The sequence below is a fragment of the Rosa rugosa genome, chromosome 5 (genome assembly GCF_958449725.1).
Source record: "Rosa rugosa chromosome 5, drRosRugo1.1, whole genome shotgun sequence".
NCBI lineage: Eukaryota > Viridiplantae > Streptophyta > Magnoliopsida > Rosales > Rosaceae > Rosa > Rosa rugosa.
The window spans coordinates 45,189,981-45,207,912 of NC_084824.1; the positions used below are offsets into that span (position 1 = coordinate 45,189,981).

General features: G+C 36.5%; 1 protein-coding gene and 1 long non-coding RNA gene across 23 annotated transcripts in view; one reads left to right on the forward strand and one right to left on the reverse strand.

Moving 5' to 3' along the window:
• Nucleotides 1-585: 585 nt before the first annotated feature.
• Nucleotides 586-17,932, forward strand: part of LOC133708286 (disease resistance protein At4g27190-like) — a 29,234-nt gene continuing 11,887 nt past the window's right edge. For 11 of the 14 annotated variants that reach the window (XM_062133744.1, XM_062133745.1, XM_062133747.1 and 8 more), the window contains exons 1-2: nt 16,750-16,854; nt 17,532-17,831. In XM_062133744.1, coding sequence (XP_061989728.1) covers nt 17,604-17,831 — 228 coding nt within the window. In that variant the 5' untranslated portion in view covers nt 16,750-16,854; nt 17,532-17,603. Of the gene's footprint in view, nt 1,028-1,145; nt 1,180-1,541; nt 1,563-14,449; nt 16,855-17,531; nt 17,832-17,932 lie in introns of those variants that run through there. The other 3 variants (XM_062133757.1, XM_062133755.1, XM_062133756.1) reach the window with 3 other exon arrangements.
• LOC133708289 (uncharacterized) lies at nt 1,928-14,508 on the reverse strand. 9 transcript variants are annotated; one of them, XR_009845731.1, is made up of 14 exons: nt 14,369-14,508; nt 14,079-14,228; nt 13,208-13,336; nt 13,048-13,086; nt 11,986-12,278; nt 11,549-11,806; nt 8,529-8,619; nt 8,372-8,428; nt 8,052-8,211; nt 7,884-7,955; nt 7,064-7,135; nt 6,873-6,920; nt 6,700-6,792; nt 1,928-5,802 (listed from the first exon to the last, which is right to left on the reverse strand). It is a non-coding gene; the product is annotated as an uncharacterized LOC133708289 (long non-coding RNA). The 9 variants fall into 9 exon arrangements; XR_009845735.1 differs by adding an exon at nt 12,901-12,954 and having other exon boundaries at nt 8,529-11,806; XR_009845734.1 differs by having other exon boundaries at nt 8,052-8,203; nt 8,529-11,806.

Sequence of the window (17,932 nt, forward strand, 5' to 3'; positions counted from 1 at the left end):
GTGATCGGCTATTGTAATTTTTTACTGGAATGAAAGTAAACTATTATGATTGGAAGTAGAAATAGGATGCCCATGAAACAAGTCTGAGCTTTTTCACTTTTCATCGATTATGCTCTTTCATATATTTATATACAAGCCAAGTTCAATTGCACCCATCAAAGTGTTTCTTTTGTCATTGTTAACATCTGCTTCTTCTTTCTCTTTCTTTTTCTTATTTTGTGGCAATTTGATTTTGGCTTGCTCTGTTTGGTTGCTTGAGAAAGATGTACGAAAAGTATGTAATTTAATTCTTGTTACTCGTTTGTAATTAAAATCAAGATCACATGTTGAGATGAGAAAAACATTTTAACACGTATTCGCGAGACCTTAAATTTTGTTCTCAACCGACCAACACGTACTTCTTCAATATTTTTAGATATTTAATTGGTGAGTTACGCGCCATGGGGGGCTGCAGATCCACTAGAGATTTCTACAATAACCAGGAGATTCTACTTTTATTTCAAAGAAAAAAAAAATAAAGCATGTGTTTCGCATCCTCAGTGGATTGTTTGTTGTCCTTGACCAGCAGCTTGCTCCGAATATGATCAGTGGAAAAGAAACAGTACGTAACAACAATAATTGTACGTAGACCCATCATTATTAACGCGTCCCACACGGTCGTAAATGACCCAGCAGCTTTACTGAACCCACATGGAAATGAAGTAATGACGAAAGTGATTGTTGCTCATTGACTTCTGCACCTCACAAGTCTCTCTGTACGTGCTTAATCTCACTAGTGTTGCTTTTTAGCTATATAGCTGCTTCCTCAACTTTCAAGTGTTCACTCACCGATCGACTCTCGTCATTCCTCTCTGTAAACCAAAACAAACCAAGGTTAAAGACTGTGCAGACTGCAGACTAATAGCAGCTAGCTCTTCAGTTTCCTTCTGATTTGAGAGTGTCCCTGCATCTTACATCAACCTTGTTTCGGTTTTACTTCGGATTATATGCCAAATCATAACCAAGCAGAAACAAAAAGAAGATCTAGGTATTAATTGCGTTTCAATAGATGATATATATGATCGATCTTAGATCTACCGGCTGATATATTCTGCAATCTCACTTGATTTGATTTTGGTACATGATCATCTCTTTCTGCGTTTCAGTTTACTTCATAACAAAAACATCGAGTTGTAAAAGGTACGTTCATTCATTTTCTTCTTTAATTTCCTTCTCTCTGAGAGAACAGAGAGTTAATTGTTTATATATGTTTGAATATCCATATAGTTATATAGTCTTGCTCACTTAATGAACAGTTTTAAGGACTTGTAAGAGACATGTAGATCTCAATCACGTGTATTATTATATTAAAAAAAAACATATTGTCTTGGTTTTGTTATTTTACTTTTTTTTCAATCTTTTGCAGTTGTTTTCAAAACACATGCAAAACCTTCGGCTTCACCTCTGTCTTTGTGTTTTTGTTCCACATACATAGATTTCATTTATACTCTGTCCCTGTTCTAGTGGAAAATTTAGAACAATAACGGTTGCTTTATTCACAGATCATTACCAAAGCAGCCAAGGTATGCGTCCTTTAATTTTCTTGTTCAATTTCATTTTGCACCGTTTATACATATATATATATATATATATATTTATAATTGTGATCTAAGGCTTTCTAGATTTTATTTTATAAGTTTTAGCTCATTAGTTCGTTTGTTTTGGGAAAAAATTCAGTTTAATCCTTTGAACTTTAGGGCTAAAATCAGTGTGGTCCTTAAACTTTTTTTTTTAATCACGTTGGTCCTTGTACTCTCAAAGAACATCACCCGAGTCCAAAATTTGAATCCGGGTCCAAAAATGATGTCATTTGCTGAGTTGGAGCTGACATAGGGGCCCACACTTCAGCTTTTTAAACCCTGAAGAGAGCATAATGGACATTTCCAAGTTAATATAATTTTTAATTTTCTCTCTCTCTCTCTCTCTCTCTCTCTCTCTCTCTCTCTCTCTCTCTATATTGGCGACCACTCTAACGACGCCGAAACCCCTTTTACCACCTCCACTCTCAAATCCCTATCAAAACTCTCCTCCTCCGCCAAGCCCAAGAGGCGTCAAAACCAAGCCCCCATGTTCTTCAGCTTTGCGGACGACGAAGAAAACGCCACGCAGTCTCGCTCCTCGTCCTCCTCCTAGATCGGATCGAACCAAACCTTCAGAATTCTGAAATGGATATACTCTTCGCTCAGATCCAAGCGGACCTTCGCTCCAACGACACCCTTGGCCAATCAGGCGCCCTTCTCCAAGCCATGCTGCAATCTGCAGGTGACGAAACCTGTGGAAGAACTAGTGGTGGAACACTGAGTGGCTCAGCGAGAAGTGACGGAGGAAGGAGAGAGAGTACGCTTCGACGCGAAGGAGCTGCCTTCATTATTCACCACACTCATCTCTAGCCATTCTCTTCTGGGTTGTTCAAGTTCCTCAATTTCCTCATCTGGGTCTCTTTCAATTTTTTCTATTCTTCAATCTTCTGGGCCGGTGGGTTTTCCCTCTGCTTCCTTGATTTTTCCATGTTTTCTCATCTGGGTCTCCCTTGTTTTCTCAATTTCAAGTTTTCTAGGATTCAAAGTTGAGGGCTTTCTCCCCAATTGCTTGTTTCAGTGAACAAAAGTTGGTTAATTCTTCCTTTTTTGGGTCTCTTCTGTTTTTGGGTTCTGGATCTTGTTACTACTGCATGCTGGGTTTCTACAGAGATTTTGATTATGGGAGTTGATCATTCTCAGTAGATTTGGTTGTGCTTCCTTGAATGTTAGCTACTAGGTGGATTAGAGTTGGAATTTTTTATCAGGAAGTTGGAAATTGAGGCCTATCTTAGTTATGTAAACTAGGGGATGTGATGGTTTTGGGGCTCTAAGTCACTGCTCATGGCCATCAAGGGTGAGATCGAAGACAGTGGATTTGAATTTGATAGCAACTGGATTTGAGTTTGGGTTTTGGATTTGAATTTGATAGCAACTGGGTTTGAGTTTGGGTTTTGATGGGTTCGGAAGAAGAAGAAGAAGGAAAGGGAATTGGATAGGTTTGGTGCCGTGGAGAGACTTCTCCGATTTCTGGCTGCACAAAGACATTCTATGAGTTTTTTTTTTGGGTTAAATACTGCTTACTCCCTATACTTATAGGGTTTCATCGTTTCAGTGAGGGCATAATAGACAACTTTAACAGAAAATTTTGACGGTAGGGACCAATTGGGAGGAAATTGAGAGTTCAGGAACTTTTTAGGTGAAATTCGAAGGTCAGGAACTGAAACGATAAAACCCTATAAGTGTAGGGAGTAAACAGTATTTAATCATTTAAAAAAAAAAAAATCTTTTTATTGTAAGAATGTCCATTCTGCCCTCCTTCAGGGTTTAAAAAGCTGAAGTGTGGGTCCCATGTCTGCTCCAACTCAGCAAGTGACGTCATTTTTTTACCTAGATTCAAATTTTGGACTCGGGTGATGTTCTTTGAGAGTACAAGGACCAACATGATTAAAAAAAATGTTTAAGGATCAGACTGATTTTAGCCCTAAAGTTCAAGGGGTTAAATTGAATCTAATCTTTTGTTTTAATATAAATATATCATAAATTTCAACATTAGTAATCACATTTTCTTTTATTGTCAATTATATATGTTCTTCTCCATGTATATGTTTTCAAAAGGAATCAAACTAGAAAGTCAAACGTAATGATTTTACATAATACAATAAAAATAAACGCTACGAGAAAACAAATCATTTATGGTGCGCAAATTGCGTCTTGAGCGATCATGTTATAAAAGGCAAAGAACATAATTCTAGCTTTTAAGTTTTAACAGGCTCTTCCTTCCTCAAAGAGCATCATGAAAGAAATAAGAACAACATAATTGGTGGCAAAACAACATAATTGGTGGCAAAGATAGCTGCCACAACTGCCTTGGTTAGTTGGCAGATTGAAACATATTCAACAGTAGAAGCTATTTTTTTAGCTAAATCATCTAAAAGTTAAATATAGTTAATAAATTTCTAGTTTTTGCTCCAACAGTGTTGGCTGAACTAAAAATAATAATAATAATTGAACGTGGAGTGTTTAGCTTTTTGTTATTTTCTCTCTCCTCCCTAGATAAATTTAGATAGAGATTTTAGCAAAAGGCAAATTTGACTTTCATATAGCTATTCTACTAGAGTGCTAAACTATCTCAAATTAGTGAAATTTTTAACTTTTTTTTTAAATTGCTAGTCTGTTAGAGATGCCCATAATGGTTGTTCAATTAGTAGAAAAGTATATAAAGCATAAACTATCATCAAGCCCCATAAAAACATCAATTAGAGAACTCAAAAAGCAAAACACATAAATTTTGCTATTGACCTATGAAGCACGCATATGCCAAATTTGAAACGAATCTCGTATTGATATGGGATAGCATATGTGTATCCAACACACCCAGATATGGATACGCGTTCCAACACGTCGTATCTGTTTTGGATACCTTTTTTTCGTAATTAAAAGGGATTATGGGGTAATATTGTACTTTCTCACCCTAACGAACAGTACAAGAAAAAAAAGAAAAAAAGAAAAAGAAAAAGGGTGGATAAACCTAATCTCATCGTGATTCTCAAAAAATCAATCCGCTGTTTTTCTCCTTCTCTTCATGTTCGCTCAAACAGAGCGGTCAAGTGATCATCAAGCAAAATTCTGCGACAACTTGGAATAGATATATTATTGTTCTGTCTGTCTTTAAAAAAAAAAAAAAAAATTGATATCATTATAATCAATAGTGAGTCTAACATATCTTTAAAACATGATAATCCATAAAAACACAATTATCTGCCTTAACCATAAAACCAGTATCTTTTCCAGCCGCACAAAGAATAGTACTCGCTTTTACAAAGCCTCAATCAAATTTCTTCTTTTATTTATTCTCAGTTCTAGATTGCTACAAGCTATTCCGAAGGTAACATGCAGCTCTTCCCAATGAGATATCACCTCTTCTAACTTCTCCTATATCACACTATGACAAAAAATGAAACACACGATGGACCTAATTCGTTGTGGGATATGGACAACCCCCGTTGTGTATCGGAGCATTGCCTGTTGAAAAATGGCACAACGGTTCTCCACCGTTGTATGATATACAAACAGTCAACATCTTTTTGTTATAAGCATTGTGCCTTCTCTCGGCAGATGCCAAGCACAGCTGCCGCGCAACCATGCGTAGCATGGAAGGTGCGGCATTCATACAACAGAACTTATTTCAAAGCTGTTGTTGGTTATCTTAGTCAGACAACGTGGTTCTAGTGTTTTCTATTGTGCAAGAGAAAATGAGAAGACATAATTTTTTGAACCATTGTGTGATGTATAAAAATGCATTGTGTGGATATCCAAATTTTGTGTATTTAGACAACGTTGCATTAACTTTATATTAGACCTGTTGTATAATCATTTTCATTCCCTTGATTTTGTGCATAAATAATGCTCCATTTTACCTAATGAACAATAATTAATTAGAAATAAAACTGATTGCAAACCATCAAATGACTAATCCAACCCATACTATAAACTTCAAATGTAAAATAGGAAATTTCCCCAATCATCTAAGCCAAAGTGGCATATGTTCACTAAACAACCCAAAAGTATTTTTCATCGATCTAGTACTTTGACAATGAATTGGTACAGAATACTAGGGAGAAATCAGGACTTCTGGCTTCACATTGGGTGGAATGGTTGGTGGAGCTGGTGGAGTCAAATCTAGTTCCCCATCTGCCTCCCCAGCATCAGCTACATGCTCCGTCTTTTACTAGATCAATATTATCTGCAAGCCATTAATGAAAGAAAAAATGAAGATACTTTGGCAAGGAAAATCATACAAAATCAGCGTGACTTTTGCATATACTGAGATTGTGTAATGATCATGATTCATACAGTTACATGGCACAAATTATAAAAGCAGATATAGCATTTAGAAACAGAACAACTCTCAAGCCAAATCATAGCTCAATTAATCATCTTCTGGTGGAATCATTTTATATTTTTATGGTTCCTAATTCCTAAAACCTCTACATTTCCCGGAACCAAAGAGCCTTCAATATTTGGAATTTCACTCAAGTTAGACTTATTAACGCATTGGACACACTCACACAGAACCAAATTCATCTGATAAGAGCTCTAAAGTAAACTCATCAAGCCTTGGCCATTACAAGAAACTCAAGTAACTATACCTCACATCACAAACCATGAACACAGCTAGAATCGTAAGCATGGCTCTTTAACTAGAAAAGCAGGAAATCAAAGTCCTGCTAATCATCAACATGACAAAAGTGAAGAAGTCATGGAAGCAGCAAACCATGACTTTAATATTGTTTATCTGCTGAAAATTGAGTATGCAAATATCAATGCACGAAATTGGAATAGAATCATGCACAAAATTGGGATAGAATCATATAAAACATTGGGCTGTATCTAATATTTGAGAACTGAGGCAAGATACTCCAATCCATTTCCATACATATTTGCCAAAAACCACTTGATAAAAAATACATAAACAAAAAGCTTCCATCAACATGTTTGAGCATTTTATGGTTACTTGATTTTGCTGATTGTTTTTCTTATTACAAGTATCCTAATTAAGAAGACAATGATTACATAATCAGAACACTATAGAAATAAAAAGAAGATGGATGAAGAAGACATTTTTTTATTAAGAAATGACCTTAAAAAGCATGTGCGGAGTTCCTCTTTTAATTTGGGATTTCAAAACTTCATACCAAAGTTGTTGTGAAGATACAACTCTTTTGGCCTCGCCCTGTGCAGGAATCAAGATAAATATAAGCTATTCATAACAAAAATATGTTGAATGTTAACATCAAGCCTGGTATTGCTCACTTTCATAACGAGTGTAAAGCTGTCCAAAGCTTTCATCCCAGCAATCTCCTAGACATGGACACTCATTAGGACAAAAGAGTGACCACTTTTCATTATTTCCAACTCTTTTCATGAACAGATCAGGCACCCAAAGAGCATAAAATATTACCCATTTTATGTTCACCCAAATTCAACCAAAGAAAGAACCTCACCTTGGACTAAGGCTTCTTGACTTGCTCTTCAACTTGGAACAAGATTCACCTATCTTTCCCTTGTGACTGAAGCTTGGAAACAGAACAAACACTTCAAATTAATAAAATCCCAACAAAATGCATAACCAAAATCGACAAGAAACCGGGCACAAATATCATAAAAGATACCAAAAGACTTGCATCCTCTCAGCATTTGGACCATATTTAGCAAACTGAACATTAATCATCTTCTTTTCATGACAAATATCTAAAGGCAATTTGGCTCCAACCAACAACATATGAGATTTACAAGAACAGAGAGACAAAAATATATTGAAAAGGCATATTTCTTTATAAGAATTCCATCTCAATTATACCTATAGGGCCATAAAAATTTGAGATATACCACTAATAAAGCAAAAGAGCAACACAACATAATACATATGATCGATCTGCTCCTATTTTTATTGACATTCATTCCGCATGACTGATAAAACACAAATAGCAGTCGCAGAAAATGCAAATTTTAACCACAATGCATTCTACACACAATTCTGAACAGCCAAAACAAAATCAAACGTCTAAAAATGAAACTGAAACCAACAATACTCAAAGCTTGATACTTTATCAAAAAAAAAAAAAAAAAGATCATAGCTTGTCTTATGTTAGCTTTTCATGTTGAACAAAATCATTACAACCATAAAATTCACAATCTGGTCTCATTTGGGATCACTCACAATCCTGGGGAAAAGTACCAGAAAATTAAGACCCAAGTGAGCTAAAGCTTTAAATAGAGTTACTGAAATGTTTAATTTGAAGGTGAGAGAGAGGAGAGATATACCTGGAATCTGGGGTGGTAGAGAAGAAAGGTGTGGTCTTGTTTGGGCCATTGAAACTTTCTTTCAGTGTCTCACTGAAAAAAAAAAAAGGAAAAAAAAAACTCCTTTCAGTGAGACACCCCAAACAAGCCTAAATCAAAAGCAAAATAAGAAACTGGGTAAAGACGTACTGGAAAGGATTAGAGAGAGCTTCTCCATAGCAGGGACAACAACAACCAACACTGAGCGACCGCCTTGAGCACGAAATCAAGCCTCACTGAGGACGAATTGAAGCCTCTTACTGAACCGCTACATCTTTTGGAACTCAAACCAAAACCCGAATCTGAAGTTCTATTGCCAGATAAGAAACCCCAAGTTTTTAAATCACAAATCAAAATGAATACTAGGACCTACCTGAGTTTTTAAAATTTTATTGACCCAAGCCGAAAGAGAAATTGAATTGCGAGATCAAAAAAAATAATAATAAATAAAGAAACTAGATTTTCCTCACCAAAATTCTTTTGTAGTAGTTCCGTTGAAGAGAGGATGAAGAGTGTCTCTTCCCGATCTGAAAAACAAAAAAAAACCCTAAAATCAAAATCTGGAAATCCAAGCATGGTAGAATGGGGTGAAGAGACCAAATCTAGAGAAGGAGAAAAGGGAATTACCTTTGTGGTGATGTTGCTAAGAACCAGAACTTTGAGCTTTTTCCTTTTCGGTTTGCAGTGAGAGGAGATGAGAGAGAAAATTGGTCGGCTTCTAAGAGATAGACAGAATAAGAAGAGGACTGAAAAGGCAGAGGTATTATGTGCAAGTGATAGAAAACTACTATTTTGTCCAAGTGGGAGACAGAGTCGCCCTAATTTAGTTGTCAAAGGCGGGCAATTTGTTTTTCTAATTTTGAATTCCTGAATCACACAACACATAAATGAAGTTACGTTGTCTGACTATGTGCAGTCAAAGTATCAGTTTTGACGTTAGAGGAAGTCCACCCGTTGAGGTTGGCAGGTTAATACTATTCACTGCTTTTTGCCTTTCATTTCTACCATTTAGGTTGCTATGTCAGATATTGTTCACCCACCGAATGTAAGTTGGCAGGTCATGACATATTTGAGTCAAGCTAGGAGGGAAATCTGCCGCTTATTTTTTTTTTTTCATTCACACAACAAACTATTCTTGTAAGTGTTGTGCAATGGCCTTCTAGCTAAAAACTTCTGAATTTTAACAGCCTTACATGACGTAAGTTTTTCAAATATGTTGTATGATTCACTTTTCCTCATCACACAACAAATTTTTTTTTTTCGTTGTGCAAAAAGTGTTATGTGTTAAGGTTATTGGCCTAGTGTCAATTCAACTTAGACTATAACCACAGCAGCTATTCCCTAGAAGTTTGCTACTCAAATATCATAATTCAAGCAAACTAGTACAACAGACACTACCTCTGAGCCATGTGGTTTTTGCCTTGTTCTGTAGATTTGGCTTTAATATTGTAGTTCTCTTTTAAGTCAAATAGTTTCATCCCATGAACCTGTATCTTGGCCTCACCTCTTCCAACCTATAAATTAGAGCTTCTAGCTAGTTGCTGCAAAGGGACATCACACAACCTATAGGCAACAGATCTCAGAACCTCTAAACAATACATCTTTCAAGCAAGCCTCAAGCAACAGGCCAAGCATTCCCAGCCTCCAATCCAAAACCATTTTCAAGCTCTAAACGAACTTAAACCCAACAACCACCACCAAAATCCATTCTCTCCTCACTGTAGTAGATTACACCGCAGCAAACCTTTAGCCATAGCAAGCTCTCATCTTCTGCAACTCGTGTATTTTTAGCTCCCACACCACATGCCTTCTTGCAAGCCTTTTCATGTACTTTTGTTCATCTATTAATGCTATATGAAGTTTCTACCTATATATCGCAAGCATGCCACCACAGCAAGCCAACATTAATGCGGGGAAGCTTAAGGGAAGACGCTACAAAGCTTCTTGAAGCTTTGGACCCAATTCCTGAACTCAAAAGGGGTAAAATAGAGGAGATCAATCTAATCAAGCAATCCTAACAGCCTCTGTACAAACCCACCCACCACAACACCAGGCCACCACCTTCATGACCAACACCGCTAACAAACAGGCCACCACCACCCCCAACATCATCGCCAATGCTACACTTATCACCATCGCTACAACTTCTACCTCTGGCGGTCCCCCCACCCTAGAAAGCCATGGACGAGAGCCTAAGCACCACCACCAAGACAACCTTTGCACCCCAAATCTAACGGACTAATCGAAATTTCACATTGAACCCACCTATGCTACAGATGTTGCAGCCACAGGACACCACAAACCCTGTTGCCATCGTAATCCTTCACCGCCAATCGAGAAACAAACACCAATTGATATAGAGCAAGCTACTGATCAATTGGAAAATCTCAAAAGCCTTCCACAATCTCAGTGTTGAGCAAAAACAGTCGAAAGCATTGTGCTCCTCTTAACGAAGACAAAGCGACGCTTGAATCGACCTAAGGAGATCCGAGGCAGCCGGACTGCTAGGGTTGTGGAGAGAAAAATAACAAACCTAGATATAAAACTCAATAACACTATAATGTTTGCTTTTTGTTCATCTTATTTTTATACTATTTTTATTCATTTCTAATTATATATAAATAAATTAAGAGCATATATTTATTCGCCGTATTCTTCTCATACATGTATCAGAAAACATCTAGAATATGTCGTTTTCACGTGTTGGCACCGTACTTTATCCACATACCTGTATCCATATCAGTCCTTAGCTACTAAAAGTCCATAATAAATGGTGTTACTGAAGATCAATTGCAAATGATACTACTGATGATCATAGCAAATATAGCTACTAACAGCCAATAACAAATTTTTTGGTTTATTTGTAAAATAAGGCTTTGAACTACACAAATATACCATAAGCAAAAGCAAAACACAAAAATATTGCTATTGGTATGCAGAGACAATAGCAGATACACAATTGTTACTAAAGTCAATAACTAAGATGACATTTGTCACTGACAGTGAATAGCTAAGATATTGTTACTAATGGTCATTAACATATACATGTTATTGATCATCAATAACACTTATGCAAGTGTTACCGAACAGAGTAGCACGTACTCTTTGATCATACAGTTGATAGTTAAACCTAAACTGCCAGTTATCAACCACACCACAATACTAAGCTTGAACAGTTACCCAAAATACACTTCTATACACACATCAGCGAAATCTAAAGGAGTATTTGGGTAAGGAATTTGAAGGTTCTAAGGAACTTTAAGGTAATAGGATTTTAAGGTGAGTGGACCTTAAGATGAAGGAAGCTTACAATGAAGGGATTTAAGTGATGAAATTTATAATTGAATTGTTTGGGTAATTTTTTTCATTGATGGGATTATGTTAATATTCTTATTTTTGACAAAATTAATCTTTTTTTTTATCAAAGAAATTAATCTTCTTTTATATTTTACTATATTCTGGCAGTGAATTGCAATTTTTTAACTAAATAAATGTAAAAACAAAAAAACTTGTGGCTTACCAGTTAATAATATACGGAACAATGAATGAAATATTACTTCCAAAACTTCCATTTAAATGGAAAACCATGAAAAACACTAGAAATTTGAAAAATGAATCTAAGACAAAATTAATAAATATTTCCTGACCATTTGTATCTATTTCGAGCTTGGAGGGTGTGTCGTGTACTCATTCTGCAACCTTTGATCCTTAGATCTTTTGAACCCTGATTGAGGTCCTCTGCTCATTTCTTCTGGGGGTTTTGATCCTGGGGCGGCGACTTACATGGTCGTGAAGGCGGCTCCTTTCCACGTGCAGTTGTAAACTCTAGACCATGTAGCATTTAACTGAGTACATCTAGATTATAGACCATCTATATACCCAGTGCACAATTGAAGCCTCACACCCTACAATGACATAACCCAACTAGCAATTAGCATATCAAATGAACCATATATTCATTTCTATAATCAAATTCAAACTATACCAACTTCATACGATTGCTACTAAAGGCATAAGAAAAGAAATAAATCAACATAATGTACCACAAACAAAGCAAGTTATAAAAGAAATTTGAACTTAATACCTTAGAAAAAGATTGTCTAGATTCCTTCTCACTAAGCTTCCGAGTGATAACGTCGCTGTCCCACCAACTCCCAACTGTTTACTCTTCCCTTTAACCCTATGGATGGCAATGACACCCTGCTTCTCTATCCCCAATGCAAGGGACTTGAGCCTATCCAACTGTAATGAAGATGATGTTTTAGGCTGAGAACTGTGTCTACCTCTATCTTTGGATGAGATTGTGTTCACCCTTGTAATTTGAGGCAAAGTTTTGTTCACTACTCTTGCTTGGTTTCCGACTTCTCTTCTCACCCCCTGAAAAAGTAAGAATTTTGTTCCAGTTTTGGTTCAGAATTTCAGACCCATACGCAAAGACAAGTGCACAAACATTATGGCAAAATAATGAAGTGAAGATGAGCACTGATGCATGATCTCACGTTAATACTTCTAACTAATAAAATCGAACTATTTCATATCATTACTATCTGCTAAGCAAGTAAAATATATCCCTTCCTAATGAAGCTTAGTAGATTGCAGCACTAGACTGTCAGACTGGAAATAAGGTACTGTTGGTGCCTTTGTTGCCATCTGTCTAAACATAAGCTCTGGACTAGAACCCATCAGATAAAAGCTAATTTTCTTGTGTACTTTGGTAACATCAATCGTATGCTGGTGAGCATCCTAAGCAGGTATTCAGATATAACATGGTTAACGAGTACAGAGTCATGTTAACATTCCTCTTCATACAAACTGCTTTTAATACTTTTGGCTGTAAGCAAGCTGAAATAAATGGCATATACCCTCAAGTTCGTTAATCACTAAAGAGTATCTCAGCTCCAATCTTTAGTTATCAAAAAATGTTGTATCAAAATAATAGGATCAAGGAAAAGATGGATAGAGAAAGAGAGATGTGAACATTGATAGCTGGGCATCATACATTACAAGACTTGCATAAACTACAGTTAAGCCAAATACTGAATCCTAAAGTCCCCTGATTCAAAAAAAGGAAAAAAGAAATAAATATCAATTCACTAGTTTAATTTTTAATCAAATGTCGGTGGAAAACGAAGGAAATGGTGCATACCTTTCAAGGCCAAGTGTTGTTGCAGTAGCCACTTCTAAACTACACATAAGGAAAACAGCAACAAAACAACTCCGGCATTAGATAGTATCCAACAGAGAGTATGGCGAATTATTTGATTATAAAGTTACATGATTGGATCAAAAAATTAGAAATAGCTTACAGAGGAATGAGTGGAAGGGGAGCAGGCAGCGGTTGCCTTGAAATCAAACTCTTTCCCATACAGAATTACATTAGTTAAAGGCTTGGGCAGCTGCCCAATTGCCGCACAAACACCAGCTGCAACCAAAACCTATATAAAAAACACAGAGATGACCACAATCTTGAACTTGCAAGTCTTTGTGCCCCAATAAAACAGAGAGTTTTAGCAAACTACATCAATACATGATAATTAAATCCAGTAGCTGATAAGTTTAAAAATAACAATAAAATAAAAAAAGACAATTTTTACAAGTAATGATTTGTATTCAACTTCAACATACATTCGTTCACAATTCACACATTTTGATTTCCTAATTCAAACAGAGACTTGGTGAACCATATATTGAACATATATATTATCAACTTATAGTCACAGACACACATAGAAACTAGCAAGAAGCGGGAGCAAAAAACCATATCCAATCCTACCAAGACTATTCAAATGCAGAGTTTATGGCCAATCTAGATGATTTTGGGGTTAATTAAACTTATGAATATGTCAATTGGGTTCTTCCAATTGAAATGTATATATCGAACATTGAGTAAGAAATAAAAACTGAGCCTTTATAAGATCGAAACCTAAACAGCGAGCTTCTTGTTTACTCTGACATGTATGACCCAAAACTCAAAACACAGGCAAACAATAGAGAACATCCCTCAAATGGAAAGAATGCAAGCCAGCAGGCCAATCACATCAAAATTGATGCAGAAATTGCAGAAGCAAATGAAGAATTATCAAGGATAGTATCACATAACTGGATCGCCCAAATTGAAAGTCGAGAAACCCAAAAACTAAACGATAAAGAAACGAAAGCCCATGGTGTAGAAGAAACCTGGAGATGATGGAACCAGAAGAAATCGCAAGTTGTCGTAACTTTTCATTCTGCCTCCATTTACTGCTATCATCGTTTCCAAATCAAAGAATCTTTCTAGGAAAATAGTTTATATACGGACCAATAGTTTATATACTGCTCTGTTTCTCTCTGTTATCGGGAAAAAACAAAAAAAAAAAAAAAAAAAAACAAATCGAAATTAGACCTCTTCTACGAGACAACATTACTTTATAAACGAAAATATCTCAAATCCTCTGAACCTTTAGTAAGTCATGCCCAGATTTGATTACCTTTGTTTCTTTCGTCCGTTCTTTTGAGTTGATATCAAGTTTTGTTGCAACCCTGATCTTTTTTGATTCGTTTGTATTCAGTAACAGACATGGGGTGTCACAATTTTCTTGTTGCAATTGGTATTGGAATTGCTGGAAAGATTGCTGAGTTCACAGTTGCACCAGTTATACGCCAAGTGGGTTATGTAATCCACTACAACAAGAACCTCAAAAAACTAGAGAGTCAAGTAGGTGACTTGGGTGCTGCCAGAGAAAGCATGCAGCATGCTGTTGAAACTGAGGAAAGAAAAGGTAGACGAATTGAAGCAGGTGTCCAGAATTGGCTGACTAAAGTGGATGAGATGACTGAAAAAGCAAACGATTTCTTGAAAGATGAACAGCGTGCACAGACTAGATGTCTCCGTGGCTTTTGTCCTAATCTAAAGGTTCGCCATCATCGCAGCAGGAAATCAACAAAATTGGTTCAAGAAGTTGCTGACCTCTGTGGGAAAAAGGATTTTGGCGATATTGCATACGATGTCCAACTAGAGGAGGTGTGCAGCATACCTGCTAAAGATTACCAGGCCTTTGATTCAAGGACTTCGGTTGCGAAGGAAATCATGAATGAACTGAGACAATCTAATACCGACATAATTGGGGTGTACGGTATTGGGGGCGTGGGGAAGACAACACTTGCTAAAGAAGTTTATCGGCAAGCCACAGAAGATAAAACTTTATTTGATGATGTTGTTATAGTACAAGATGTGAAAAAGATTCCAGATTTGGATGAAATTCGAAAAAGAATTGCTGAAAAGTTGGGAATGGACTTTCTCGGAGATGAGACTACAGACAAAAGAGCTAGTCGTCTTTTTAGTAGGATAAAAAAGAAAAAAGTTCTGGTAATTTTGGATGACATACATGAAAAAATAAATTTGGAGATTGTGGGAGTTCCACGTGTGTCGAATTGTAAAGTATTGTTGACATCTAGAACCAGAGAAGTATTATCGGGTGAGATGCGTACACAAAAGGAGTTTCAACTTGACCTTTTAGATGCAAAAGAAAACTGGAGTTTATTTGAGAAGATGGCAGGTGATGTTGTTCAAAATCCTGCCATACGAGAAGTAGCAACAGACGTAGCCCAAAAGTGCGGAGGCTTGCCGGTTTTAGTGGTAACAGTTGCAAGCGCCCTGAAGAATAGAAGTACGGTAGAAGCTTGGAAAGATGCCTCGCGACGCCTAAAAAAATTTGACAAACAAGGATTTACAAAAAAAGCGTACTCGGCTCTGGAGTGGAGTTACGAGCAATTGGATGATGAAGAGCTTAAGCCACTGTTCTTGCTATCTGGACTTATGAGAGGTCAATCTATAGATCTTGATTACTTGTTGAAATCTAGTATGGGCTTGGGTTTGATTAAAAACGTGGATACAGTGGAAGAAGCACTTGATGCATTGCTTTCACTGGTTGAAAAACTTAAAGATTCTTGTCTATTGCTAGAGGACAGTGATAATAATCAAATTGTGAGAATGCATGATCTTGTTCATGAAGTTGTAATCCGGATTGCCTGGAGAGATCAACATGTCTTCAAAGTTGCTATTGGAGACGAGTTCAAAGAATGGCCAAATATGGATTTCTGTACAAAGTGCACTATGATCATTCTCAAAAGCTGCAGTATCCCCCAGCTTCCGGAAGGTTTGGAATGCCCAGAACTGAAAATGTTTACCTTTTCTAGTAGGGATGCTGATCACTACTTGGAAATTCCCAGCAACTTTTTCGAAGGGATGACGAAACTCAGAGTGTTGGACTTCACTAATTTGAGTATCCCATCACTACCTCCATCTCTCCAATTTCTAAAAAGTCTTCAAACATTGTGTTTGGATCAATGCACATTGGGAGATGTAACTCTGATTGGACAGCTACAAAACTTGGAAATTCTCAGCTTTCGGATGTCCAAATTCAAAGAGTTACCAAAAGAAATAGGGCAATTGACACGTCTGCGAATGTTGGATTTGTTTGGTTGCTCTCAACTCGAAGTGATTTCACCTAATGTTATATCAAACTTGATAAGGTTAGAACACTTGAGAATGGGTAACAGCTTTAACCGATGGGAGGGTGAAGTAGTCATCAGTAGTGAAAGAAGAAATGCAAGCCTTGATGAGCTAAAGCACTTGCCTCGGCTAAATGCTTTACAAATACATATCCCAGACTCTAACATCCTTCCAGCAGATTTTCTCGCCACTAGTAATTTAATGAGATTTCATATATGTATTGGTTCTGCGTGGAAATGGAATGATGTGGATGGATACCTCAATGCACTAAAGCTCCAGCTCAATGCTAGCAATGAATTACACCAAGGTCTAATAATGTTGCTAAAAAGAACTGAAGACTTGTACTTGGAGGGGACAGAGGGTGTTAATAGTAGTATTGTCTATCAAATAGGTGCAGAAGGTTTTCAGAAATTGAAGCATCTCCATCTCCAAACGACGTTTACGAATTTCATAAATTGAAAGGTGCGCTCCTTCATTTGTTTCAATTTTGTCATCCTATTATAATTAACCCACAAATATTTTGTAATATAATTATATATAGATGTCCTACATTTATTAAAGTCGTTATTTTCTGTGCATGGAGAATAAGTTAGAGAGATATGCAAGAGCTACTCGATTTTCATTGTCGTGTTATTTTGCTATTATTAGAATTGGTGAGTGTTACCGGCGGGCAAGTGGATTAGCATGTTTTAGGAGCAGGACTTTGGGACTTAAATGTTATTAGGAGGCTGAACTTCTAATCGTATTGTTTCTTACTTGATTACTCATATTGCTTCTTACTTGATTGCTTAGTTACATGATAACTCTGGGTAAGTTCTAGACTACTCAGGGTAAATGTAGTTCTAGACAAACTTTCATCATTGTTTCAGGATGTTGCAGAGACTTCCCGATGTGCATTATCATTTTAACAACAATTTAAATACAGTACAAGAACATTGTTTCGAAGACGCCTACTCCACAATCTATGAAAAAGAAGTCAGATATTTTAGAGTATCGAAAATATCGATTAGTCATTCTTAAAATAGTCATATAATTGCTCTTTTGTTTTTAGTATTTAATTACTTTTGTCATTTTTCCTAATGATCTAGCAATAGCAAATATGATTTCCTAAACATGATCTATTTGTGCCATATGTACAGGTTAGGTATCCCAACTTAATATGGTTGGCGGTGAATGAACTCAATGGTTTAACATTCTTGTTATCATCTTCAATGGCTAGAAGCCTTGCACAACTCAAACGTCTTGAGGTATCAGGATGTCAAATAATGGAAGAGATAGTATCAATAGAATCTGATGAAGAAATTGTAGACGACTTCTTTTGCCAGCTACAAATTCTGGAGCTAAAAGACATTCCAAATCTCACTAAATTCTGCTCAAGAAACCATACTGAACTTTCAAATCCATCCTTTGGGATACAATACTTTCTTTTTGACAATAAGGTGACAAATACATTTATTTTCCTATTTCTTTTTGGCTAATACCTTGACATATTTTCTTTCACTTTTTATTTCCAATATTCTCGATCAATTAATTACATATT